We start from the raw sequence: 27,022 nt of genomic DNA, 5'->3' as shown, positions 1-27,022 counted from the left end.
GTCTCTTGAGTTAGTCCATGAGTCACAGGAGATCATCAAGTCCATTTCTTTACAGCCACTCTTTGTCACCCCAAAGTATATTTTTTTCTTGAAAATCTTTTATATTTTTCATCCATTTAAGTTCCAAATTGTTCTTTAAAATAAATCTCTTTTATGAATCTAGTACAAGTATAGAGATTTAGGATTTTCACCTCCATGGCTTTTTACAAGGACATAACTCAGGCTCCAGAGTCTCTTCCAAAAGAGTCAAAGCACATTCCCAGCAGTTTCAGCAATGCTAGACCAAGTGGCTGCACAGAGAAGGAGAAATTTCATTTGGATATCTAAGTTATGTCTCAGATTCCTGCAAAAAAATAAATAACCATTTTATCAAAGTACAGTGTAATGTAGGGAGTCCAGTAACCAGTGTCAAAACTCAGCTTGATTACTGGTTCAATACTTACTAATAGAATCACTTACAGATCATTAACACATGTAAAGTGATTTAATGATTCCTTGCTTATGAGTCTGGGATGGGAGATGAGCTCATGGAGGTAGAGAGCCAAATGATGTAGGCTATTGGCTGGACTTTGCCTTTTATTTTGAATGAGTAGGGAAGCGATTGGAGGGTCTTGAAAAGAGGAAGGCATTTCCCTTAAAAGGATCATTCTGACTCCTGGGTTGTGAAAACTGTTATGATGGAGGCAGGACACTGTGATGTGCAGGGTATATTTCTGCTTTGTATATAAGTTCATTGGTATCATTTTATTTTTTAATCCACATATAAACTATATCATATGGTATTTGTCTTTCTGTGTGTGGCTTACTTCACTTAGTATGATAATCTCTAGGTTCACAGATAAAGAAAACAAACTTAAGGTTGCCAAAGAGGAAAAGGGTGTGGTGGGATAATTAGAAAAATATTCACACTACTATATGTGAGATAAATAACCAGCAAAGATCCACTATATAGCACAGGGAACTCTACTCAATATTTTGCAATAAACTATAAGGGACAAGAATCTGAAAAAGAATACACACACACACACACACACACACACACACACACACATATCTGAATCACTTTGCTGTAAACCTGAAACTGATACAACATTGTAGATCGGCTATACTTCAATTAAAAAAACTAATTACAGTGACATTTGACTTTAACAGATAATTGATAATGTATGTTGTACTCTAGTGCTACAAATGAAAACTTGGACCATTAAAAAAAAAAAAAAGAAATGATGGCAGTACTCCGGATGAGAGATGATGGTATTTTGGAGCAGGGAGGTAATTTTGAAGATGATAAAATATGAGGAATTTGCAGATATATTTTGATATTTTGTAGCCAAAAGGAATAATGTAAGTAGAAGGCCCCAATAAGGTATCTGGTATACATTGAAACCAATAAAAAGACACAGTCAAAAAAATAAATAAATAAATAAATGAAATAAAATAAAAAAACACAGTCATTATTACTTTATGCTCACAACTTGTACAGTAGTCAATGGGTAGCCAGTTTTTCAGGACTGTTATGAACTAGGATCTTCTAAGATATCCTTTTCCTTCCTAACATATTTTAATTTTTCCTCAGTAGACAAATGGCATAGTCTCCAGAGTTAGGGTATTGTAGACAGACAAGTATGACTTCAAATCTTGACTCCACTGCTTACTAGCTGTTTGATCATAAGCAAGTTGCTTAATCTCTCTGTACCTCAGTGTCTTCATCTGCAATATGGACTCAATAAAATATACCCCAAGGAGTTTTGTGAGGATTCAATAAGTTGATACATGTAAAGTGCTGAGAAATATGCCTACCACATCATAAATAATCATTAAATGTTAGCTGTTATGATTGTCAGCTTCTATCAGCTTTTCTATTTATTTTTCATTTCAAACCTTTGATTTTGATTGAAGAAGCAAATTTGTTCATTATTAAAAAAATAAAGCCATACAGATATAAATGAATTAGAAGTCCCCTCTAATTCCTCACCCCAGAGGTAACCACTACTGCAAAGCATCGTAAAAGTTGTTCCAGATATTTACCTATGTGTATATCAAACCTATCCGTGTAGCTATATCTATTAATTTACTTTTATATAGTAGCGTAATACTCTGCATATTATTTAACAACTTGTTTTTATCACTAAAAATGTGATCTTAGATATCTTCCCACATAAATACACACAAACTCATTATACTGATTTTCATGGTTGCATAGTATTCTGTTGTATGGAAGCCTGATAATTTACTTATTCATTAGCTTATTGACATACTTTATGTGTCTTTAATTTTTCTTAAACAATGCTGTAATAAATGCCCTGGTACATACTTTTGGTGCAAATTTGTATATTTCTGTAAATTCTGTAAAAAAACAAACTTTCTGTAAAAAAAAAGTTCTGGAACCACATATCTACAGAAGTGAGTATGATGAGTAAGAATTGTATGCTTTTAAAAAAATATGTTTAATTTATATTGCCTTTGAAAAGGTCACACCTTTTCAAATTTCCACAAAGTGTGAATAAATATGCTCATTTCTCCTGCTGACTAGGTCCTGGCAATCTTCTTAATCCTTGCCAGCCTAATAGGCAAAATAAATAAATATTATTGCTTTATTTGCACTTTTAACAGTAAATTATCTTTTCATGTGTTTAAAATTTGGATTTTTCGGTATAAGCTTCCTACTTTTGTCCATTGCTGGAGTTCCTTTTATTTATTTTTTCCTTTTCTTGTCTTTAAAATTTGAAAAAAGGCAAGCCATTGGCTAAGGAAAAATATTTGCAATACATAAATTAGATGTTTACCCAAAAGAAGTTTGAGCATCTGTCCACAAAAAACCCTGTGGATATCCATAGCAGCTTGGTTTATTAGAGACCCAAACTGGAAACAACCCAAATGTCCATCAATATAGGTAAACAGAGAAATAAAGGTATATCCATAAAAATGAACAAATTACCAATACATAATGATATCTTCTCGAAGACATTTTCCTGAGAGAAACCAGACACAAAAGAAATTGTACAAAAGATGATGTTAATCTATGCATGATGAAAAATCAGAATGGCGGGTTTTTTTCCTAGAAGGTGGAAGTGGAGGAGGAAAACACATATCTGGCTTAGGGTGGTAATTAAATGGCATAATGGTATATACATTTGTCAAAGCCCATCAAAGTACACACTTAAAATGGGTGTATCCATTCTTAAGTAAATTATGCCTCAATCATGTTGACTTAAAGAGAAATAAGTTGTTTTGTTCCTGAATCAAAACATTTCACTTGTACATTAAAGTACAGGAAATTAGTACAGAAAATAATATAATAGTCACTCACACATAACCACTCTAATTGAAAAGACGTTAACATTTCACCATATTTGTTTGAGATCTCTGTTCTCTTGAAAGAAGTAAACCATGACTGAAACTTATGAAGTTTCACTGTTCATCTCTAACCCTTCCTTCCTGTTTCAGAGAAAATAACTCTTCCTAAAATTATGTTCGTCCTTCCCATGAATGATCATGTTGCACGTCTCTATACAAATATTCTAGTTATCATGTGTTTAAAATTTATAAGATAAAATAGCATGACATAGCACATATTTTGTATTTTTAAAATTTTTCTCAACAGAGAAATTGTTGAGAATTCCTCATGTCCAGACATGTAAAACCTCATGTCCAAACATTATAACTGCTATATGATAGTCCTCTGTGTGAATAAATAGTATCCATTCCTCAACTGATGGACATTTAGGTTGTTTCCACTTTTTTCTAGGATAAACAATACTGAGATGTATATTCTCATGTATGCCTCTTTGGGACAGGTTATCTTTTCAACTTCAGTTTTGACAAATTATTTTCTAATGCATTTGTACTAATTTGCACTCTCACTAGCAAGTTACCTGTATTCCTAAAAACACTTATCATTATATTGCCAATAATGTGAATATAAAATATCATTTCATTATCACTTATTTTGCATTCTCCTCATTTCCAGTAAGATTAAATATCTTTTTACATGCTTATTGGCCACTTGAATATTTATCTCTGTTAATATAATGCCCTTTGCTCATTTTTTCTTTCTTATGTTTTTGTCTTTTTCTTATCAATTTGTTAGTATTCTATACATATTCTGAATACTAGATCCTTTATCCATTAAATGCCCATAATTACATTTACCAGGGACTTCCCTGGTAGCACAGAGGTAAAGAATCCATCTGCCAGTGCAGGAGATGCAGGTTTGATCCCTGGGTTGGGAAGATCCCCTGGAGAAGGAAATGGCAACCTGCTCCAGTATTCTTTCCTGGAAAATCCTATGGACAGAGGAGCCTGGCAGTCCATGGGGTTGCAAAGAATCAGATACAACTCAGTAATGAACAGCAAAAATCAAATTTATCAGCCTTTTCCTTTACTGCTTCTGTAAACTACCTAATGCTCTTCCACAAGTTAATCCCTTGCTACCCCGAGTGTGATACAAGAACCAGTAGCATTGATAGCATCTGGAAACTTGTTTATAAATGCAGATTCCTAGGACCCACTCTGATCACTAAATTAGAATCTAAATTTTAACAAGACCAGTAGATGATCTGTATGTGTGTGAATGATTTTTAAATACTAGATTAAATGATTAAGAAATATGCAAATTTTCTTCCCTGTGGTAATAGCCCAGTAATCCCCACCTTTCTGTTTCTTCTTTATAAATAAAAGTCCAGCCTTGGACCTGTAGGTCCTCAATTCATATATCTTGGAGTGTGTGTGTGTGTGTGCTGAGTTTCTCAGTAGTGTCCGACTCTTTGCAACCCCATGGACTGTAGCCCACCAGGCTCCTCTGTCCATGGGGATTCTGCAGGCAAGAATACTGGAGTGGATTGTCATTCCCTTCTCCAGGGGATCTTCCTGACCCAGGGATCAAACTCGGGTCTCCTGCATTATAAGTGGATTCTTTACCATCTGAGCTACCAAGGACACTACAAAATTTCAGAAATCAAAGAAGCTGTTAGAATCTGATTTGTAAATTCACATGTTTATGGAATTTCATAGTGATGCTCTCAAAGTGGAGACACATCTGTTTATCTGATTCCAAAGAGAGAGATAAGCATCGATAGTAGCCGAGTTGTGATAACGTTCAAAATGCAGGCTTTGGAAGTTTTGTTGAATGCTGTCAAGAAAGGAACTAGTTTAGCTAGGATGTATAATCCATCAAATGTCTTCCTTGTTCATAGATGTGTCTATTTTTAGTTGACACAATATGCTCCATAAATGAGTCACAGCAAGAATTAATAGGAGAACTTGCCAAGAGTTGTACCTATTATCAGATGTGTGATGACTTGTGTATATCAGCGTGATTTGCTAAGGAGCGTATGAGTGGTTGGGCTTTCTGGGTAGCTCAGCTGATGAAGAATCCACCTGCAATGCAGGAGACCTGGTTTGATTCCTGGGTCGGGAAATTCCCCTGGAGAAGGGATAGGCTACCTACTCCAGTATTCTTGGGCTTCCCTGCTGGCTCAGACAGTGAAGAATCTGCCTACAATGCAGGAGACCTGAGTTCGATCCCTGAATTGGGAAGATCCCCTGGAGAAGGGCATGGCAACCCACTCCAGTATTCTTGCTGGAGAATCCCATGGACAGAGGAGCCTAGCAGGCTACAGTTCATGAGGTCAAAAAGAGTCAGACACGACTGAGTGACTAAACACAGCACATATGAGTGGTTGGCCATGTATGAAGGGGGCACCAAAGATCACGTGACTGCAGTGGGGAGTCATGAAATTTTACTTTCAAACTCCTTGCCTTCTCCAACATGAAGGAGGTGACTCCACAGGTTGAAAACATCTTGCTACAGGGATGTGGCAGAGGTATTTCCTATTCACTGAATGTCAGAAGTGCTCCCACAGTTCCCCACCACCACGCATTGTTCAGGAGCACAGAACACGGGATCTGGCCAATGGGTGGTAAGAAGAGGAAAATTTTTGTGTTAAGCCACTGAGATGTGGGTGGTGTTCACACTGCAGCATAGCCTGGGTTACATTGCCTGATGCATTGAAAGCATAGCAAACTCTGCCTTATTAATACTGTTGCATGTTACTCTATGCCAGACACCAAGCAGTGAGTACTACCCAGAACCCCATGACAACTTTCTGAAATAGACCATGGTATTATCCTATATGAGAGATATCTATATCATATGTATCAATAGTATTTGATATCATTGCTGTGTAGATATAGATATATGGGCTGTTATTGTTTAATTTCTAAGTCATGTGTCTTTTGCATCCCCATGGACTATAGCCCACCAGGTTCCTCTGTCCATGAGATTTCTCAGGCAAGAACACTGGAGTGGGTTGCCATTTCATTTTTCAGGGGATATTTCCGCCCCAGGGATCGAACCCACGTCTCCTGCCTTGCAAGTGGATCCCTTAACACTGAGCCACCTGAGAAGCCCAAAGCAGGCAAGAATGCTGGAGTGGGTTGCCATTCCTTTTGCCAGGGGATCTTCCAGACCCAGGGATTGAACCTGGGTCTCCTGCACTGCAGGCAGATTCTTTACCATCTGAGCCACCAAGGAATGGTAGATGTATGTGTGAAAGTGAAGTCACTCAGTCGTGTCTGACTCTTTGAGACCCCATGGACTATAGCCTACCAGGCTTATCCATCCATGGGATTTTCCAGGCAAGAATACTGGAGTGGGTTACCATTTCCTTCTCCAGGAGATCTTCCCGACCCAGGGATTGAACCCGGGTCTCCCGCATGGTAGGCAGACGCTTTACCGTCTGAGCCACCATGTGTAACTGTAGTATATTGTGAAAGGATGCGTTCTTCCTTTCCTCTTGTTATGCTGGAAGTAGTGTCTCTTCTCAGTAAGGCAGTCCCTCCACATGAGATCTGGATGCTGTCTCTTCCTCCCTTCCATTAGTGATTATTCCTTCACTCTCCCGAATCTGTGGTTTCCCCCCTTCTATTTCGTTTGTCCCTCAGCACTCCCAGGTCTCTCCAAGCTTCACAAAAGCCTGCCATCCACCTCATTTCCTCCTCTCCTATCTCTGAAGTGTTCACCCTCACTTCCTTCCCTCAGGGTCCCCCCCTTCCAACTACTACGATACCGTTCTTCTGTCACCACTCTACCAAACAGCTACTTTCAACCCCGATGATGATCTCCGTGTGGCTAAATTCAGTGGACGGTTTGCACCTTACATCATTTCTCAGCATCACGTGACAAGATTATTCACAGCCTCCTGATGAAGCCTCATGCTCTTTCTCTCTGGTCACTGACTCCTTTGCAGCTTCATCATTGGGTGCTGGGTGATTATATTTTAGCCTTTGTCACAACTCATCCTAGCCTCTCTTTTCTTCTCATCCTGTAGTCACTTTCACCTAGCAGTCTTTGCTAAGGCTGCTATCACTATGCAGACCCAGGCATCCCTCAAGTGGGTGACTCCACCTGGAGCTTCTGCTCACCAATTGCCTGTTCAGTTCCATGCTTCCACTTTGACGTCTTAGTGTGGGCAAGACTGGATGGTCAGTCCCTCAGTTGTGTCCGACTCTTTCATGGCCCCATGGATTGTAACCTGCCAGGCTCCTCTGTCCATTGGGTTTCCCAGGCAAGAATACTGGGAGTGGGTTCCCATTTCCTCCTCCAGGGGATCTTCCCGACCCAGGGATCGAACCGTGTCTCTTGCATTGGAAGGTGGATTCTTTACCGCTGAGCCACCTGAGAAAACCCTCTGCTTACTTAACTTCAACCCCTCTTGCTCCATCCTCTGCGTTCCTCATCTCAGTAAATGGCGCCATCCTCCGCCTATTTGCTTATGTTGGAACTTGGGAATAGTGTTGCATCAATCCTTCTGGGAGGGTTCAGCACAAAAATGTGCATAACTCTATTTTGAAATGAAAAAACAAACTAAAGCATATCATAACTAAAGTAAGTCTTTTACATTTTGATTTTCCCACAGGGACTATTCTGATGCTTTTAAAACAGAATATTGAATCCTTTCCAAAATAATTTTGGGCCCTTCTTTTGCTGTTGCTATAAGAGCCCCTGGCCTGCCTGGGAGTCAATAGTCAGACACCATTTCCTGTTGATTCTCCTTCTTAAAATATTTTTGAAGCTGTCTGCTCCTCTCAGGTGCCAATTTTAAGGCTGCATGACGATTATCTAAATTTCTGCAATAGGTCCAAATTCTCCTCCCTGCTCCAGATTATTTTCTACAAAGCAGCCAGGTAGGGTTATTGCAGGAATATATATATAACGGATTCCATCAATTCACTTTTTACAAACTCTCAGTGGCTTCCCATTGTCCTCAGGATAAAATCTCAGGTTTGCAACAGGCCCAAGATCCTGCCACTTTGCCACGGGCCAGTGTCACCTCTTTGAGCTCCTGGAAAAAGCCAAGCTCCTTACACATCTTGGTAGTTAATTTACTCTTTGCTCCACAGCTCTCTCACTCTCCCAGCTTCTCCTTCCTCAGTTCAATGTCCTTTCTTCAGTTAAGTTTTTCTTTTTTTCATTTATTTTTATTAGTTGGAGGTTAATTACTTCACAATATTGTAGTGGCTTTTGTCATACATTAACATGAATCAGCCATGAATTCACATGTGTTCCCCATCCCGATCCCCTCTCCCGCCTCCCTCTCCATCCCATCCCTCTGGGTCTTCCCAGTGCACCAGCCCTGAGCACTTGTCTCATGCATCCAACCTGGGCTGGTGATCTGTTTCACTCAGTTAAGTTTTTCTTAACCTCTTACTCCAGGTCAGTGCTCCTGGTTTAAACACTTTCTTAGTAACCCCCACTTTGCTTTGTAAGTAAGCAATTATTTGTATATTGGATAGTTTAATCTCCCCTCCCAATCTACAAACTCTAGAAAACTCAGGCAAACTCGCTGAGAAAGTCAGTACTCTACTAGTACACACAGGAAGTCCAGGATCCTTGAATCCAACTTTGTCTGATTTTAGAGCTCATGCCTAAAAGTTGAGAATTAGACTTTATTTGGTGGATGAACCTGAGGACTTAAGCCCAGGAGACAGCCTCTCAGTTCTGAGGGACTGTTCCAAAGAGGTAAGGGAGGAGCCAGGATTATATAGGGGTTTTATAACAAAAACCAGATAGTCAAAAGTTTACTGTTAGATAGCTCAAATTAATGTGTGTGTGTTTAATCCCTCAGTCATGTCTGATTCTCTGCAGCTCCATGGACTGTAACACACCAGGCTCCTCTGTCATGGGATTCTCCAGGCAAGAATGCTGGAGCATGTTGCCATTTCCTCCTCCAGGGGATCTTCCCAACCCAGGGATCAAACCCTGCACATTGGCAGGTGGATTCTTTACCTCTAGAGCCAACCTCGGAAACCCAAGTTTACGAATTTAGCTCTCTTCTGTGTTTGGGGAGATGCAGGAGTCTGTGCTCAGGGAAATCATTCCTTTGATATGTACCTTAGCTCTCTAGGGCCAATATCCTGTTCTTCCCTATGCTGAGGCCCCTCAGGGCGCACCTTTGTGGGTGGCTGCAGTGAGGGGCGGGACTTAGCTCTGGGTAGGTCCTTTGTCTCCATCCTAAATTCCCTCAGGGTTCACCACTGGAGGCTCTGATAAGCGCCTGATGGCTTGATGGCCATCCTTTGTTTGTTAATACGACTGGCAACATTTCTCCTTCACTGGAGAAACTGGAGAAAAATGTTAACATATCTGGCTAATACTAGGGCTGTTTGTGTTCTAGTGTGGGTGAATCTCTTTGTGCAAGTTCAAGTCAGTTGTAGATTTCAGGAAACCTCAGCCTTCTGTGTGTGTGTGGGGGGGGTGGTGGTGGTGGTGGAGGAGGTGTTCAGATTACCTCAGGACTAGGTAAACTGGGCCCGAATTCTCCCACCATCTCTAAACGGGTAACATTAACCAACTTGCAGGGCTGTAGTAGGACTCATTCATCTAAAACGTATTTAATGAGCATCTAGTATATACCAGGTTTGGGGTTAGACGATGGGGATACAAATATGATTTAGGATGTTGGGCAGAGCGCCTATCTCATTTAGTTATATATGGTCACAGGTACTAGTATTAACACAGCTGTGTGTTGACATTTGCCTGTGTCACGTAGCTTGAGACGGGGTGACGTAGCTTGAGACGGGGTCACGTAGCTTTGTGACGTTGGTCATCATCCAGACGCGGGCCGGGATTACCGCGCGGCGCGCCCACACTTCCGCTCCGGCCACCGGAGGGCGCGCGGCCTCTACCTTAACCGTCCGCTGCGGCTGCGCCTGCGCCTGCGCCGCGCTGGCTGCCCGCCCTCCACTCCCCTCCCCCCAGCGCCCACGGTGCCTCGCGCCATAACGCTCCGCCCCCGTTGCCCCTAGCGGCCGTTTGTTGATTTCCGGGAACGCTGGCGTCGCGGATGCGCGGAGTGTCGCTATGGGGGCCCAAGGGGCTCCCGGCGCCCGCTTGGGAGCTGAGGCACTGCCTTAGGCCCAGCCGAGTCGACCCCGCCGACTTTCTGGCCGAGGAGCAGGCTTTCCATAGCGCCATTATCATGGGGGAACCCGATGAGATGGTGCCCGGTGAGTGGCGCCCGCGGCGGTGGCGGCGGGCCGGGAGGGAGGGTCAGCGGGCGGGCGGACGGCCAGGCCCCGCCTCTGGGCCGGCCCCGTCGGGGGACAGGCCTGGGCCGCGGCCACCCGACTACGGTCGGAGTCTGGCCGCGCCCCTGCGGTAGACTGAGAGGGGAAAGAAAGGAGGGAGAGGAGGGAGACTATGGGGGAAAGGGGTGCCGGTCTTTCTTTTTCTAATTCTTTTAAAGTAAGTTTTAGATAGTTTCTCAAAGGCAAGGGCAGTTTTCACCTCCCTATGATCTTCCCAAAGTACTTCCTTTGAGATTCTCAGAACCCGGTTGTGTAGAACGCAGTAAAGACTGGCTAACCGGGGGACGTGCGGTAAAAGGATGGGGAAACAAATTGGAGAAAGGAGGGAGCCATTAGCGAGTGGGTTTTAGGAGACTTTACCCCTGAGCTTCAGGAATAACCTTTGGCATTGTGACCGAGTACCACGTACATTCTGTGTAGCAGAAATAGACGTTTCATGAAGCAATACTTATTTTAGCCACTTGGGATGTGCTCAGATCTTTCCTGTAATACTTTACTTTTTAAAAATGGTCATTATGACCCACTAAGTTGATTTGCTGACCCACTCCTTATAACTCGGTTGGTAAAGAGTCCGCCCGCAATTTAGGAGACTCCGGTTCGATTCCTGGGGTCAGGAAGATCTGGCGAAAGCCTAGGCTACCCACTCTAGTATTCTTGGGCCTCTCTTGTGGCTCAGCTGGTAAAGAATCCGCCCCCAATGCAGGAGACCTGGGTTCGATTCTTGGGTTGGGAAGATCCCCTGGAGAAGGGAAAGGCTACCCACTCCAGTGTTCTGGCTTGGAGAATTCCATGGACTGTATAGTCCATAGGGTCGGCAAACTGGACACCACTGAGCGACTTTCACTTGTATGGGTCACGAGCAACAGTTTGAAAAAAAACACTAGAGCAGAATCGTTGCGTTTGTGCCAGGCTCTTGGGTTCAAACGTGATTCAATTCCTACCTCGAGTTCACAAGGTAGTGAGACATACAAGAAACTAAACAAAATGGCAGTATCAATCGACAGAAGATGCCAGCACAGAGCCACTGGCCCCCTGGCTTGGGGGGAGGGTAACCGGGGAAGGCTTCTTGGGGAGCCAGAGCAGGACAAAACAGTTGTAATTATTCCTTTTATTAAAAAGTCAGAGCCTGTTCTAGAACCTAGCCTCCTAAATCATTATCGGTTTAAACTTGCACACCTCACAGTTGTTCTCAAAAGGTTTTTTCACAGTGGCAAGTCTCTTGAGCATTAGTATTTATTATTAATACTTAGGTTTGTTATGACTTTCTTTCTGATACCTGTTTAGTTTCTTTGTGTGTAGTCATCCTCCTTGAGGTTTCCTCAAAAGCTGAATCTGGTCTCGTGTGTGTGTGTGTGTGTGTGTGTGTGTGTGTGTGTGTGTGTGTGTGTGTGTGTGTGTGTGTGTGTGTGTGTGTGTGTGTGTGTGTGTGTGTGTGTGTGTGTGTGTGTTTAGATAATGTGTGTGTATTTAGATATTAATACCTTTGGGATCTCATAGAAGTTTTTGGTTTCCTCAAAAGCTGAATCTGGTCTCGTGTGTGTGTGTGTGTGTGTGTGTGTGTGTGTGTGTGTGTGTGTGTGTGTGTGTGTGTGTGTTTAGATAATGTGTGTGTATTTAGATATTAATACCTTTGGGATCTCATAGAAGTTTTTGGTCTCTCTCCAAAATAGTACTGGAGTAAACCAGTTTGTGAATACTCCTCTTATCAGGTAGTATTTAATGACTTCATTTAAGAATGTCCAAATCTCAACATCCTGCATCCTCACAATGTTACTGATGAAACTCAGTGCTGTCCTATTTCTGTGTGTGGAGAAAAGCCTTCAGTCAGAGGCTAGACTATTCGACGTTCACCATTGTGAGTGGGGGATTGAGGGTATCAGCTTATTTCCAAGGAGTAGATGGTCCACCTTGTAGCAGCAGGACTCTTAGTCATTGTGACAGTATATGTCTTACTTTACACCAGTAAACAGATAATATTTACTTGATTTATTAGATCTTATAAATAAAACTAGAATGAAGTCTGGGGAGTAAAATTGAGTTAAGTTGGAAGAAGGAGGGTGTAGGCCGTGTGGAGCAGATAAAGTACTGGAAAAGTATTTTAGTTAATGGGCAACATAAACTTGTGAAATCAAAACTCTCATATATTTGTCTCATTTATTTGCAGATTCGGGTGCTGTGTTTACATTTGGAAAAACTAGATTTGCTGAAAATATTCCCAGCAAATTTTGGTTTAAGAACGATATACCTATATCTCTTTCATGTGGAGATGAACATACTGCTATTATTACAGGTTAGTGTTAAAATCTTGAATGAAGATAGTAATACTTAGAGAATCCTAAGTATTGTAAATATGTTGTTTGAAACATGTTGAAGATATACAGAAAGTGAATTTTTGTTTTTTGTTTTTTTACTTTGCCAGAGAATTCTTGACAAATTGATTTATCAGGGAAGACTTTTAAGTTCCCTTAGTATATGGACACGTGATTTTCTTTGCATATTGCTTTCTTAGAATAAATATATTTGAATATATTCACAACATCAAAAAACTGTTACTGTATAATCTTAGAAACTCTTCACAACTAACAGAATATAGCCATAGGTAGATGGGCAAGGTAACCTGTAAAACTGATAATATTGTTTAAGTACAGCTTTTTTGTTGTTTTATAATGACTTCATCTCACATTATGTTGAAAATGCTTCAGTTTATTATTTCTGTTTCTTTCCCACCAGGAAATAATAAGCTTTTCATGTTTGGCAGTAACAACTGGGGACAGTTAGGATTAGGATCAAAAGCAACTGTTAACAAGCCAACGTGTATCAAAGGTTTGGGGTCTTTTCTTCTTTATCACTTTAAAAGTACTTTTCTATTGATTGTGTAATTCTTTAGTATAAACAATAAAGCCTTTAGTTCTTTGTTCACTGAAATTTACTTGAATATTATTGGCATTTAACTTTATTTTTCATGTGATATTCAGAACTACTTTTATATGTTAGGATTTAAAAATTGCACTGATTTTAAACCCAGAGACCACAAAGGGAATAACGATTCTTTAGTACTGTGTACTTGAACATTGTTTTTTTTTTTTTGCCTGTTTTGTAAACCTACTTAAATATTACTCTTATTGTATATACAGAGAACAAACAATATGATAGGATTTTGAGCTCTGTGTCACTTGTTACGAGTTGTGAACATCATGGTTCTATGTAGTTGCAGGTTTTTATAAAACACACTTTACCCTGCTGTATGTAGTTAGGAGATGTGCTGAAGAAAACATCAGACTTAGGAGTTGATTAGTACTAGTGTTCTTACAAGAACAACAGGACAAAATATTTCAAATCAGGATTATCCCAGAAAATATAATACCTTTACAAAGCTTTCTTGCCATTATGTGCAAAAGCTTCTGTCTGGTTTAACCCATGAACGTCAGCTATACTTGATTGGTGATAGAGACTCCTTGACGGGAGCAGGATTCTTTATCTTTGTAGCCAGATTTTTAATTTGAGCTCAGAATTTCAGTGTAATTTATCATATCCATGCTTCCGTGGTAGCTTAGACAGTAAAGAATCAGCCTGTAATGCAGGAGACCCAGGTTCAATCCCTGGGTCAGGAAGATCCCCTGGAGAAGGGAATGACAACCCATTCCAGTATTCCTGCCTGGAGAATTCCATGGACAGAAGAGCCTGGCGGGTTCTGTGGGGTTGCAAAGAGTCGGACACGACTGGGTGACGTACACACACATACTCACACATGCTATTTGTAGATATTGTTGTGGAACATTTAAAGTATTCCACTAAGTCAAAAAGTATTTATTGAGCACAGGCTACTAAACCCTTGGGTTTATTTACAGTGCCCACTATGCTTACTGTTCAAAATCTAATGAAAGTGAACATGTTAGTTGCTCAGTTGTGTCTGACTCTTTGAGACCCCATGGACTGTAGCCCACCAGGCTCTTCTGTCCATGGCATTCTCCAGGCAAGATTACTGGAGTGAGTTGCCATTTCCTTCTTCAGGGGATCTTCCCGACCAGGGATTGAACCTGGGTCTCCTGCATTGCAGGCAGATTTTTTTACCATCTGAGCCACTAGGGAAGTCCAATATATCTAATAGACAAGCTAACAAGACTGTCTAGACTATGAGATCTTTGAGCCAGGGACTCTGTCTTAGTGATATTTGCAGCCCCTATGCTGAGCACTTAGGAGATGTTCTGTAAATGTTTTTGATATGTAAATGAATGAATGAAGAACTTTACCGTAGTTGTATGACTAAACAACAATAACAAATGCCTATGAATGTTAACTTAGTGTTTTGTTGTGTGAGGTAGAAAGTAAACTTGATGATGGTAATGCCAGATTAGGGAATAGATCAGGTTGGAGAAGAGGCATCATAACAATGCGGTGGATCTCAGCACATGCTAATTACTTGTGGAGTTTTAAATAATATATAGATGCCTAAGTCTTACCTCAGACCTACTAACTCAGATTCTCCAGGGGTCAGGCTAAGCTATCTGTATTTTTTTTTTTCAGAACGCCATTGGTTGTTATGATGCACAACTATCTCCAAAAACTTTTGATTTATTAGTTATGAAAATCAACTTAGAAGTCAGACAGGCTTGGGTTTAAATCTGTTCTACAACTTGGTCATCATTTGACCTGGATTATTTATCATTTCCATGTAATCATAAAATGTCTTACTTGTCATATTTTTATATTTTTAGCTTTAAAACCGGAAAAAGTGAAATTTGTTGCTTGCGGAAGGAACCACACCCTGATTTTGACAGGTGTAGTATTCAATCTCTGGGCTTCCCTGGTGACTCAGCTGGTAAAGAATCTTGACTGCAATGCAGGAGACCTGGGTTCGATGCCTGGGTTGGGAAGATCCCCTGGAGAAGGAAAGGGCTACCCACTCCAGTATTCTGGTCTGGAGAATTCCATGGGCTGTATAGTCCATGGGGTCACAAAGGGTTGGACGCAACTGAGCAACTTTCACTTCACTTCATTCAATCTGTATGACTTCCTGTCCAGTCTGAGGACCGAGGTCTCACTCCAGTAACATTTGTGACTTTGTAAAATTAATAGAAATGGTACCTTGGTAACAGTAAGATTAGGATTTTTAAAAAATGGAAATGGATAGTACACTTGTTTGCCTATGAAAATATGCAGATAAATGTTAAGTGGATGAAGAAAAAGCTTTCTTGGATGATGTCAAGGTACAGCATCTCCTTATGTGTGTGCACACCTTCAGGGGCTGCATGCTCCTGATCTTGCTCTTCCTTCTTCTTTTCAGAGGGTGAGTGGAAGCCCTTCCTAAAAGGCTTTTGATGTGAGTTAGCACAGTTCCAATCAAAATCCAAACAGGCCGTGTGTGTGTATGAGTGTGTGTGTGTAGAAATTCACAAGGTTATTCTAAAGTTTATATGGAAAAGCCAAGGACCTAGAATAGCCAAAACAGTTTTGAAAAGATCAGAATGGAGGACTATCTGGTTTTAAGACCTACTGTAAAGCTACAGTGGGGCTTCCCTGGTGGCTCAGAGGGTAAGGAATCTGCCTGCAGTGTGGGAGACCTGGGTTCAGTCCCTGGGTTGGGAAGATCCCCTGGAGAAGGGCATGGCAGCCCACTCCAGTATTCTTGCCTGGAGAATTCCATGGACAGTGGAGCCTGATGGGCTACAGTCCATGGGGTCTCAGAGAGTCAGGCACGACTGAGTGACTAACACACACACAAAGCTACAATGATCAAGACAGTGTGCTCTTAGTAAGTAGATAGACAAAGATTAACAGAGTAGAGTCCGGATATAAAGCCACATGTTTATGCCCAAGTAATATTTGACAAAGGTGCCAAGGCAATTCCGTGAGGAAAGGTAGTTTCCAATAAATCCTGCTGGAGTAATTAGATATCCAGGCCCTGACCACCCAGCAGTCTTTCCCACCTCCATCCCACACACACAGCTGCTTCTGTCTTCAGGCTGCTCTCACTGCTTCAGCCCCCACCTCACCTCTCTGCCCTCACTCAATACTTTCCCTTTGCTAAAGTGTCTTTTCTCTTTCTCTTATTCAGATTTTTGTCTTTTTAAGATCCAGTGTAAGTCTTCCTTCTTCCATAGAGCTTTTTCTGACTATTCAACTTTTTCTTTGTGTCATTCTCTGAACTGCTTCAGCATTCCACCAACTCTGATATGCTCCATATGTTTTAAATTGTGTCATTCAATTTCCTGTGGCCTTCGAACCTCTTCCCTTTGAAAGCTAGTCTTGTTTCCTCAATTAGGTGTCATTTCTTTCTAAAATAGTATCTAATTTAAAATTTTTACTGATATAGAATGGTTTTGTGCTCAGTTTCCCCTATAATTTAGTGAGGCTTTACTGTCATGTGCATTTTTATGACAGATACAAGTCATTTTAATATGTATATCTTTACATTTCATTACTTTAGAGCTTACTGGCAGTGTTTATTATCTAGGAATGATACACTATGTGATTAAGAAAATTACTAGCATTTATGCAGTGCTTATAGTGTCCCAAATTCTATTCTAAGAATTTCATAAATGTTAATTCATTTAGTCTTCATAACACCTCTATGAAGTAGACACTATCATTATCTTATTTTACAGATGAGGAAAATGAGACACTGAGACGTTAACGATAGCTTGCCCAAAGTTACACAGCTGATAAGTGGCAAGCCAGAATTTGCACCCAGAAAGTCTGGTTCTGTGTGCTCTTGCCTAGACACAGTGCTGGACTGCCTTCCTGTTTAGGAAGGCAGAAAATTAAATATAGAAAATTAAAATAATTATGCAACATAGAGTTTCCACACTTCTAATTAGATTCTTCTTGTATTTGCCTCATTTTATTGAATACTTATTTGTTACCTATTATATCTTAGCCTTAATGGGTATGGAAGTTAAAATTAATGATCCACATCTCTTTTAAAATGGTTTGATTTGGAAATTACTTTCCTCTTTTTTGCTCTGAATTAATAGTTCTGAATTTCGATTGCTACTTATATCCTAGAATAATTTATAAAATCTCACAGAAATGTAGAGCCTTGCTTGTTTTGCTGTATTTTTGACACCAAAAGGAAGCTGTTCACCAAATTGTAGGATAATGCCAGCTTTCAACTTTCTTCACTGGTTATAGTGAGACTATCTAGTATACACTGGACTGTCTCCTAAAGATGACGACTATGGTATACTGATGTTTTCTTTTCCATGTGCAGGAGGAGGCAAAGTGTATGCCACTGGAGGAAATAATGAAGGGCAGCTTGGACTTGGTGATACTGACGAAAGAAGTGCCTTCCATCTAATTAGTTTCTTTACATCCCAGCATAAGATTAAACAACTGTCTGCTGGGTCTAACACTTCAGCTGCACTGACTGGTAAGACTCTTTTTCCATTTCAAACTGGGACACAGCCCTTTTTTTCAGACCAGGATATACAAAATCAGTAAACTGAAGATAGCAGTCCTGTTTTGTTTTCTTTCATTGACCGTGTGTTTTCAGAAGACATTTAAAATAGAACTGAAAATCATGACAAATATTACAACTTTATGCTTACATACATACAGAAGGTAATTGTTAAGTAACTTCTAAGCTGTACTACCCATCTGTTTCTTTAGATATTCTTAAATAGTACCTTCGTTGCATGTTTTGAAAGTTATACTTCAACTTTAGTGAAGTTGCTGTCAGAAATATCCCAGAAATCTGTGGGATATATGTTACTAAAATATAGTTTGTAATGGTCATTGCATCGCTCTGCTCTGCCTATCAAAAGCCCATATGAGAAATTTCTTTAAAATTTGGAGCCGGGATTAACATGTCTCACTGAAGAAGCTGCCGTGTACTTCTCTATTTCAGTCCAGAGAGGTGTGTGAGGTGCGCTGTCGCTCTGGGTGGCAGGAAAGCCAGAGTCGGATCTGCAGTTCCATCCCTTCAGTTCTCTCACCCACACAGTTAGCATTTAGACCTCCTCCTTTTGGTTCTTATTTTCATATTTCCTTTTATTTGCTTTATCATGAAACACTTCAGATTTAAAAACTTTTAATTAAAAGATACAGGTAAATAAGTCTGGATCATTCTTTTCCAGAATATTTCTCTTAGTTTTTTTTTTTCCCCCTGACAACACAACCTTTATCAGAAAGCACAAAAGTTAGCCTGGTTTTGAGATGTTAGGTATGCTAATGTATCTCCTAGTCTCTGAAGTTAGATTATGTATTTTCAACTGTAAAAGAAAAGGTTAGCAAAATAAATTTAATTTTTTTCTTCCTCTAAAGCGTCATTCCCACAGTGTTCTCAGAGCAAAGTAGTCCCAGTCCTTTTGGCCTGGGGCTTGTCTGGGAGATGTGCGGTGTGACTCATGCCGGCATTCAGTTCAGTTACAGGTAGACTGCTTGAAAGGAGGGAACCATCTTCTGTTAAGAGACTTTAGAATAAGGAAAGGTTATTATAGAAAAGGACATGCTATCTTTGCTATTGAGGTAGAAATATGGATGTGACTAAGGTGATATACTTTAGGTTATTCTCTATCCTTTATCATTATAGAAACATTTCATAATAGAAATAGTACTATTAAGTAGTTCCCTGGTATAAATGTCTTTAGTACTTTTCTTTCAAGATGCATCATTTTTCTAAATTAAAAAATAAATGTTCTGCTGAGAATATAATAACTTGCTATCCCTGCTACCGCTTAAAATGTTTTTTTCCTCTTCATGTTTTGTCTATAGAGGATGGCGAGCTTTTCATGTGGGGTGACAATTCCGAAGGGCAAATTGGTTTACAAAATATAACAAATATATGTGTCCCACATCAAGTGACCATTGGAAAACCTATCTCCTGGATCTCTTGCGGATATTACCATTCAGCTTTTGTAACAAGTAAGACAGAACAGTTGAATTTCTTATGTTATCTCCCATGTCTAAGTTATTACTAAATTAATAATAAACATAACATTCTACATTTCTATAGAACTATCGTCATGGTACTCCTGACGAAATAATTTTGGTCTGTTCTGGTCACAGTGTTTCTTCATTTTAATAATGAGTGTTTATAATTTCAAACTATCTGACATGTTAACTGATTTTAATGAATTAATTAGATCTATTAGGAAAACAAATTTCATATATAAAAAACCCTTCTAAATGTTGGTTCTCAAATTTCTTTGCCATTAAAAACAAGACCCATGAGCCTCTTTTCTCTGGATCTGCTTGGTTCTGTACTTTGACGTATTCTGATCTTGTCCTGATAATTTGCTTTTATCATTTCAGCACATAAGTCATAGATTTTCATTGTAGGAATAGGGTTGAAGATTTGATGGAAAAGGAATATGGGATATGCTTTCCTTCAGTGGGACTTTTCTCAGGATCCCCAGTTTCTCCTTTTCCTGACCTCATTGGCAGCCTTCTTTTCCTTAATTAAAATATTTTAAATGCTAGACTCTATTACAACCTCCATCTACTCTAGTAGTAACAGCAAAAGTATGATCTTGGTTTTCCATCCTATTGATGGTTTTTCTAACAATAAAAACCCCTAGGAAAACAGTTTTATGGACCCTCTTAGATATCTTTCTAAGTATTTATACTTAGAGTAGTTATAACTCTCAGTATAGATGTCACTTAAATAGTTATATATTTATTTCTTATTCTGTGCACCTCAGATTCAGGTTTAGAAAATGCTTATTGTCCCATCTTAGTGCCCCCCAGGTTTACCAATGACTTGGTAGTAGTTTGCCCTAAGAAAAGGCAAACTCTGAGTTGGCTAGTTTTGTTCACTATTGTGTCAGTTTGTGTCTTGAAGAAACTAACAGTCAATAAACCTTGTTGAACAAGGAGGTAAGTGAATGAATGACAAATTGTTTTCCTTGGGCCAATACCACATACCAACTTATTTCCAACTTTAGGGTTCCTGGGGTTGGTCTAGTCTGTGCTCACTTTGTTTACAAAACAAAAAATAGAAAAAAAAAACCACATAAAAAACAAATAAAGCATTGTCTTATATTTAGGCCTTAATAAAATTGCCAATATCAATTTTTATTTAGTACTGCTTTAACCATTAGAGAAACAAGTGCAATTAATCGTTTTAACTGATAGGCATTACATTGAACTTTTTTGTTTTATTTTCTGTTTTATGCCTTTAAAAGAAATAGATATATTGATGTATAGTTCACATACCATGCAATTCATCCACTGCAGGTGTGGGGAGCAGCAGGAATTTACAGACAGTAGTAGAAAGAGACTTGTCTAGACTTAGAAATTCCTTTCATATGAGAAGCAAGAAGCATGGGGAAAGGGGGAGGCATGCTGACTTACTGAGCACTTTCGTGCTGAGTACTTCAGAAAAAATTGTGGTACAGAAAACTTCACTTTTGTGCAAATCAATCTAGAAAATGAGCTTGGCTGTGTTTGCAGTATTTGACCAAGTTTTAAGTGACACCTACCTTGTGTGTTAGATGTCACACAACTTCCCTAGGTTCTGATTTGCTAGAAGGGCTCTGTCTTCGACAGCTCATTATACTCATAGCAAAGATTTATTACAACAAAGGAGAGAGATGTATCCTTCAGAGAGGTCTCATATGCACTTCCCAGTCCTTCCTCTTCCAGGGCCACACGAGATGTGTTTTCTCTTTGGCATTGAACTACAGGGATGTGTGTGTGATGTCTCTGCCCAGGGAAGCCCTGTTCTTTTCTCAGGGTCTGAGGATTTTTTGTGGGTGGCTGGTCATGTAGGCACATCCTGCTAGCAACTCGTCATAGTACCTGCAACTCAGGCCCTTCAACAGTGAAACCAGGTGTACATCATCAGTGTTGATGTTTGTGTAAACCAACCCTTTCTTAGCTTCTGGCTAAGCAGGCATAGTTCATTTTTCCAGGTATGTGTAACAGAATCACCTATCACCAGCTTAAAGAAAATTCTCAAGGGCCGCATTCCCGGGGTTAGTCAGCAGTCAGTCGTGGTGTGGTTCTCTTGGAGACGTGCGAGTAATACAACAAGACATGCTGTGTTACCTCTTCTGCATGAGTGATGTAGAAGCTTATGATTAGATTATGTGTTTACCACAGTTTTTAAATTACTGCTCTATAGGACTCACTTCAGTTCATAGAACTGAACAAAATAGTTCCTGAGTTCATGAAGCTCATAGTATAGTGTGCTAAGTGTGATAACAGAAGCAAATCAATAGTATTGGTATGGACAAGGCAGCAATTAAATGACATGAGTTCCTTAGTAGGAGTGTCTGTCTGGAAAAAGTACCATCTGCGTAAAACCTGCCATCTTTAGGCTCACTCACCATATTTGCTTCACACATAAGTGAGTTTTCTACAGAAAGTTTCATGAAAAACAATTATTTATGCAATAAGTATTATATTTAATGGACTAGACACACTGCTAGGTTCTGCAAATATCATAGTGAGCAAGACAAAATCCATGTCCATTTGGGGGTTTAATGTCTAGACATTTTTCTTTATTAAAAGTAAGTGCGGGAGGGGGGATCGGGATGGGGAACACATGTAAATCCATGGCTGATTCATGTCAATGTATGACAAAAACCACTACAATATTGTAAAGTAAATAGCCTCCAACTAATAAAAATAAATAAAAAAAAATAAGTGGAAGAAGTAAGATCATCTTGTCTATGTATTGTGAAACAGATAAAATAATTTTCTAGTTGTTACTGGTAGTGATAGTCATGAATTCTTCATGAAGATTTATGGATTAGAATAATCAAGAGGAAGGGAAAATCTACCTTTATTCCTTACTATTCGGTAAAAGTATCTCAAGAAAGATCAGATTTATGAAGTTTATATTTTCTAAATTTTTTATCAAACGTAAGAACATGTACCAAAAAGACCAGTATTTTGTTCATGTCTCTGTCATCATTGATCCCTCTTTTTTTTCTTCAATAGCTGAGGGAAAACTGTACACCTTTGGAGAACCGGAGAGTGGGAAGTTAGGTCTTCCCAGAAAGCTCCTGGTCAATCACAAAGTGCCCCAGCTGGTGCCTGGAATTTCTGAGAAGGTGATCCAAGTTGCTTGTGGTGGAGGGCACACAGTTGTTCTTACAGGTATGGGTGCAGCTCCATTCCCTGCTTTCTGTGGTGCCTAATGAAAACCTTTTTTAACATCCGCTTATTTTTATGTGGTAAGAACACTTAACATCTGATCCACCATCTTAACAGAATTTTAACTGTATAATACAGTAATGTTATCTATAGGCACAATCTGGTATGACAGGTCTGTAGAACTTTCACCTTGGCATAGCTGAAATCCATTTATTAGCAGCTCCCTTCTCCACCACCCTAGTCCCTGGCAACCACCATTCAAGTCTCTGCCTCAGTGAGTTTGTATGTTTCAGATACTTCATGTAAGTTGACTTTGCATCTTTTTCCATTAAGATCTCTACTTTTTGTTCCTATAGTTAGTAAACATTTCTGGCCTATGGAAGATATTGCTAAGTAGAAAAAAAATGAATCTTGTTGAATCATTTTTGCTTACATAATTGACATTTTCATGACCTTAACACCTTTAATGGAAGCAAATAACTTTTTAAGCTTATTTTCAAGAACACTTTGTTTTCCTCATGTATATGTATTCCATATTTAAAATTGACATTAATTTTTCTGAAATACCTTATTTTGAAGTATTTTGAAGTATATTTTGAAGCTCCTTGTTAATATTCTTTTCTACTTGTCATTGGTAATTCTTTTCTTTGATATTCACAATACCTAACTTGATTTCTTTGTGATTTTTATGTCTGTTACAGTAATTCATTAAAGGGGGTTAAGATTTTAAATGACAGATAAGAATACAGAGTTAGAACCTTAATGATAATGTCCCTTTTGGCTTCTGAATTTTGTTTTTGGTATGATATGTGACTTCTTAGGATGCTAGTCAATATAATTAAAATAAACTACCTATTAATATGCTTACATTGATGCTCCCAGATTTGTTCAGCATTAGATTTATTTTAAATGAGTAGTATAGAGGTAATACAGTTAGGTAGTGAATAATTATGATACTTTTTAGTAAAAAGAAACAGTTTTTGAAGTCACCACTTAATCTTCAGTAACCCAAAGCTAGAAGTGTTCTAGACAAATTTTTAAATAACATCCAATTCTTAGATATTGCTTGAATGTTGCAAGGTGATTAAGCAGTATATTATCTTTAGATTTTCCTCTCTTACATCACTTTTCCTTGACTTCCTATTCTAGTCCTGGTCATGCTTATAAAGCTGTGGTTTCCCAGAATTGCAATTTCCAGATGGAATATTTTCAAAGTGAGAAATATTTTTTTTTCCAGGTCCTCCACTCTAAATTTGGAAATAATTCTGAAGTTTGAGATTTTTTTTTTAAACTTCTGCTGATAAAGTGAATTTTTATATAATTTCTGAAAGATTTATTCTAGGAATTAAACTTTAATCTTTATAAATTATCTGAAAATTTATTCTGTAGGCAGAAATGCAATTTATTCTTGCTCATGTATTTTCTCTGGTTTATACCAAGATTATAGAAAGAATTAATTTACTAGGTGATTGAAGGTTATTCTGAAGGATGCAGTGTTGACTATTTAATGATGTGTCATTAAACCATATATTATAAAATATTTTCAAGGTAATATTTTAATTATACTTAAAATTTTAAATGCACATATATGCACATAAGTGTGATAGTTTCTTATAGTATAATAGACATTTAGCTTTCTGTGAGCTTTGTTTTGAAGTTAAAAACCATGTTGCCAGAAACTGATTGTTTTCTCCAGATTTTTGGAGACTTTTGAATCTCACAGATCATTAAAGTTTTTATATTTTAAGTTTTTTATTTTGTAAGAAAATATGAGGACCTACAGAAGATTACCAACTTCCAGTTTGCATTTGGCTAAATATGGACATTGCAAGAAAAATGAAATCTGTTTTTAACATTATATCATAAAATAAGAGTCATTTTCAAAACAAAAATTTTAAAGCTCTTAATTTTATAATAAAAGACACCCCCTTAAATTGTATAAACTTATCTGTATGAAAGCTTCACTACTTTGCCTATTTTTCTAAATTTATTCATGGCCCTTTGAAGGCTTTATTATGAGCCAGTCCTGGTGAGAAACCTGTGTTCTGAAGTAGTATGGATAGAAATATTAAATATTTAGTCCTAATTGATAAAGAAATGAACCTAAAGAGTGTATGATCATCAGTTTGAGTAAGTACTAAGTTAAATACCTAAGAGTTATCAGATACTTTGCAAGATCATAAAGCCAAGAATAGCTAATCATCTGTTCTAAATGGTTCTCTTAACTAAAGGAAAGGGCTTGGATTAGATGATTCTCTGGAGGCCCTCCCCAGGTTTGTTTTTTTCTTGTGTCTGTAATTCTGATCTTAAAGTCTATTTAGATCAGACTTTATTGATCTTAAAGTCAATAAAATACTTTAAAGATAATTAGTTCATTGTTGATACATTTATTTAAAACTTGATATTTTTATATAACTACGATAGATTACACAATATAGCTACTGGTTGTAGCAGTAGTCAGGGAAACGATGGATTGCTGTTGAGAAAGTATCAGACTGGAACTGGGACAGACTAAGTGAGACCGAGTGATCCATGTCATTTTGTATGTCATCCACAGCAGTTATCAGAAGACAATAAAGGCTTGGTTATTAGATTGGATTCACAATGAAGTCTGGACCCCCAAAGAAAATAAGAACTTAACTTCTCCAGATTATGTTTAGACAAACTTAAGATCTCTACAGGGCTACACAAGTATCTAGTTGTGAAATGAAATGTATTCTGTGAAATTAGAGTAATATTTATCTGAAGCCAACTAATCAAATCTGTTTTCCTAAGACGGTATTATTTATTAACATTGAATCACATTGTTAAAAATGTTACAAAGGTGGGATGACTAAAAATTATATTGATTTTTGTATATAATGTCCTTAGGTAAGAGTCTTCAGTCATTTAAAAATAATAAAAGCCATTGTCATTGCTAATCATTCAAGCACACAAGGGAACAGAATAAGGACAAAACTTTTGTAACTTGATTCAGTCTGCCTGAACGGCCTAATTTCACAGCCCAAGAAACTAGGAGTAATTGTTGGCCAGCTTGAGATAGACAGTTTTTTCACTTACCCAACATCCTCCTATTAAGCTGAACATTCAGAATTGGAGATATGCTATGTGATTATTAGTTTTACTAGAGATAGTTTTTTACACTAAAATAAAGGTCTATTTGCCATTGCCTCAGTGTGGCTTCGTATCCTTGACACTGTGTTGTCTTTAAGCAATAATATCTTTGTGTCTTATTCATGAAGTAAACATTAGAAAGAAAAATGTAAAACTATATGACAATAGTTATGTGTTCATCAGTATCCTGTGTTGTCCCAATAAGGTGAGTTGATTAGATAATTACTTTTTAGAAAATTGTTCTTTTACTACTGACTGTCCCATTGTGTTCTTAAACCTTCCTGTATGTTTTCTCGTTTAATCCTCGCAGCAGGTCTTTTAGATAGAGTTTGTAGCATTAGGGAATTTAAGTAGCTTGTCTCCTTGCCACAGCTAGTAGTAATGAAGGTTTGGGCTTCTATCTGAATCTGAAGCTCTCGCTTCTATAACTGCAGCAGGAGAGGCAATGTGTTGCACTGCGGAGAAGCACACCAGTGCAGTCGACACTGTGCTTCCTGAGGCAGGGGCCCGGAAGCACATCGCCACTTGTTTATCCTGTTCTTGGGCTTTTCCATTTCTCAAGACTATAGGAGCTAATACTTACTAAATTATTGGAGTTCATTTGGAACCACTTCAAAACTACTAATATCACATAGGATGGATAAACAGCAAGGTCATATTTTATATTCAGTATCCTATGATAAACCATAGTGGAAAAGAAGATGAAAAGAATATATGTATAACTGAGTCACTCTGCTGTCTAGCAGTAATTAGCACAACATTGTAAATCAACTATACTTCAATAAAATTTTTTAAAAATTTAAATAATATAGAGGAAAGGCTTTTCCCCTCCTCTGATTATTATTGCACTTCATAATAAATGAGTTTTGTGCTGTGCTGTGCTTAGTAGCTCAGTCATGTCCTAGTCTTTGCAACCCCATGGGCCCCACCAGGCTCCTCTGTCCATGGGGATTCTCCAAGGCAAGAATACTAGAGTGGGTGGTGATGCCCTCCTCCAGGGGATCCTCCCAACCCAGAGATTGAACCCAGGTCTCCCGCATTGCAGGTGGCTGCTTTACCATCTGAGCCACCCGGGAAGCCCAAGAACACTGGAGTGGGGAGCCTGTCCCTTTTCCAGGGGATCTTCCCAACCCAGGAATCAAACTGGGGTCTCCTGCATTGCGGGTGGATTCTTTACCCGGCTGAGCTACCAGGGAAGCCCTAAATGAGCTTTACTTGTGAATAAATGTAGCATATCTGCTGCAAGTTTTAATTCTCATGCAGATTTTCCTCTGAG

General features: G+C 38.9%; 1 protein-coding gene across 3 annotated transcripts in view; it reads left to right on the top strand.

Moving 5' to 3' along the window:
- The first annotated feature begins 10,327 nt into the window (after positions 1 to 10,327).
- Positions 10,328 to 27,022, top strand: part of RPGR (retinitis pigmentosa GTPase regulator) — a 67,288-nt gene continuing 50,593 nt past the window's right edge. For all 3 annotated transcript variants that reach the window (XM_065915218.1, XM_065915216.1, XM_065915219.1), the window contains exons 1-7: positions 10,328 to 10,509; positions 12,755 to 12,880; positions 13,321 to 13,413; positions 15,306 to 15,368; positions 17,801 to 17,959; positions 19,303 to 19,452; positions 22,477 to 22,635. In XM_065915218.1, the coding sequence (XP_065771290.1) occupies positions 10,347 to 10,509; positions 12,755 to 12,880; positions 13,321 to 13,413; positions 15,306 to 15,368; positions 17,801 to 17,959; positions 19,303 to 19,452; positions 22,477 to 22,635 (913 nt within the window). In that variant the 5' untranslated portion in view covers positions 10,328 to 10,346. The remainder of the gene's footprint in view (positions 10,510 to 12,754; positions 12,881 to 13,320; positions 13,414 to 15,305; positions 15,369 to 17,800; positions 17,960 to 19,302; positions 19,453 to 22,476; positions 22,636 to 27,022) is intronic.

The sequence above is a fragment of the Muntiacus reevesi genome, chromosome X (genome assembly GCF_963930625.1).
Source record: "Muntiacus reevesi chromosome X, mMunRee1.1, whole genome shotgun sequence".
NCBI classification, from domain to species: domain Eukaryota; kingdom Metazoa; phylum Chordata; class Mammalia; order Artiodactyla; family Cervidae; genus Muntiacus; species Muntiacus reevesi.
This window is presented reverse-complemented; position numbering and strand designations above follow the sequence as displayed.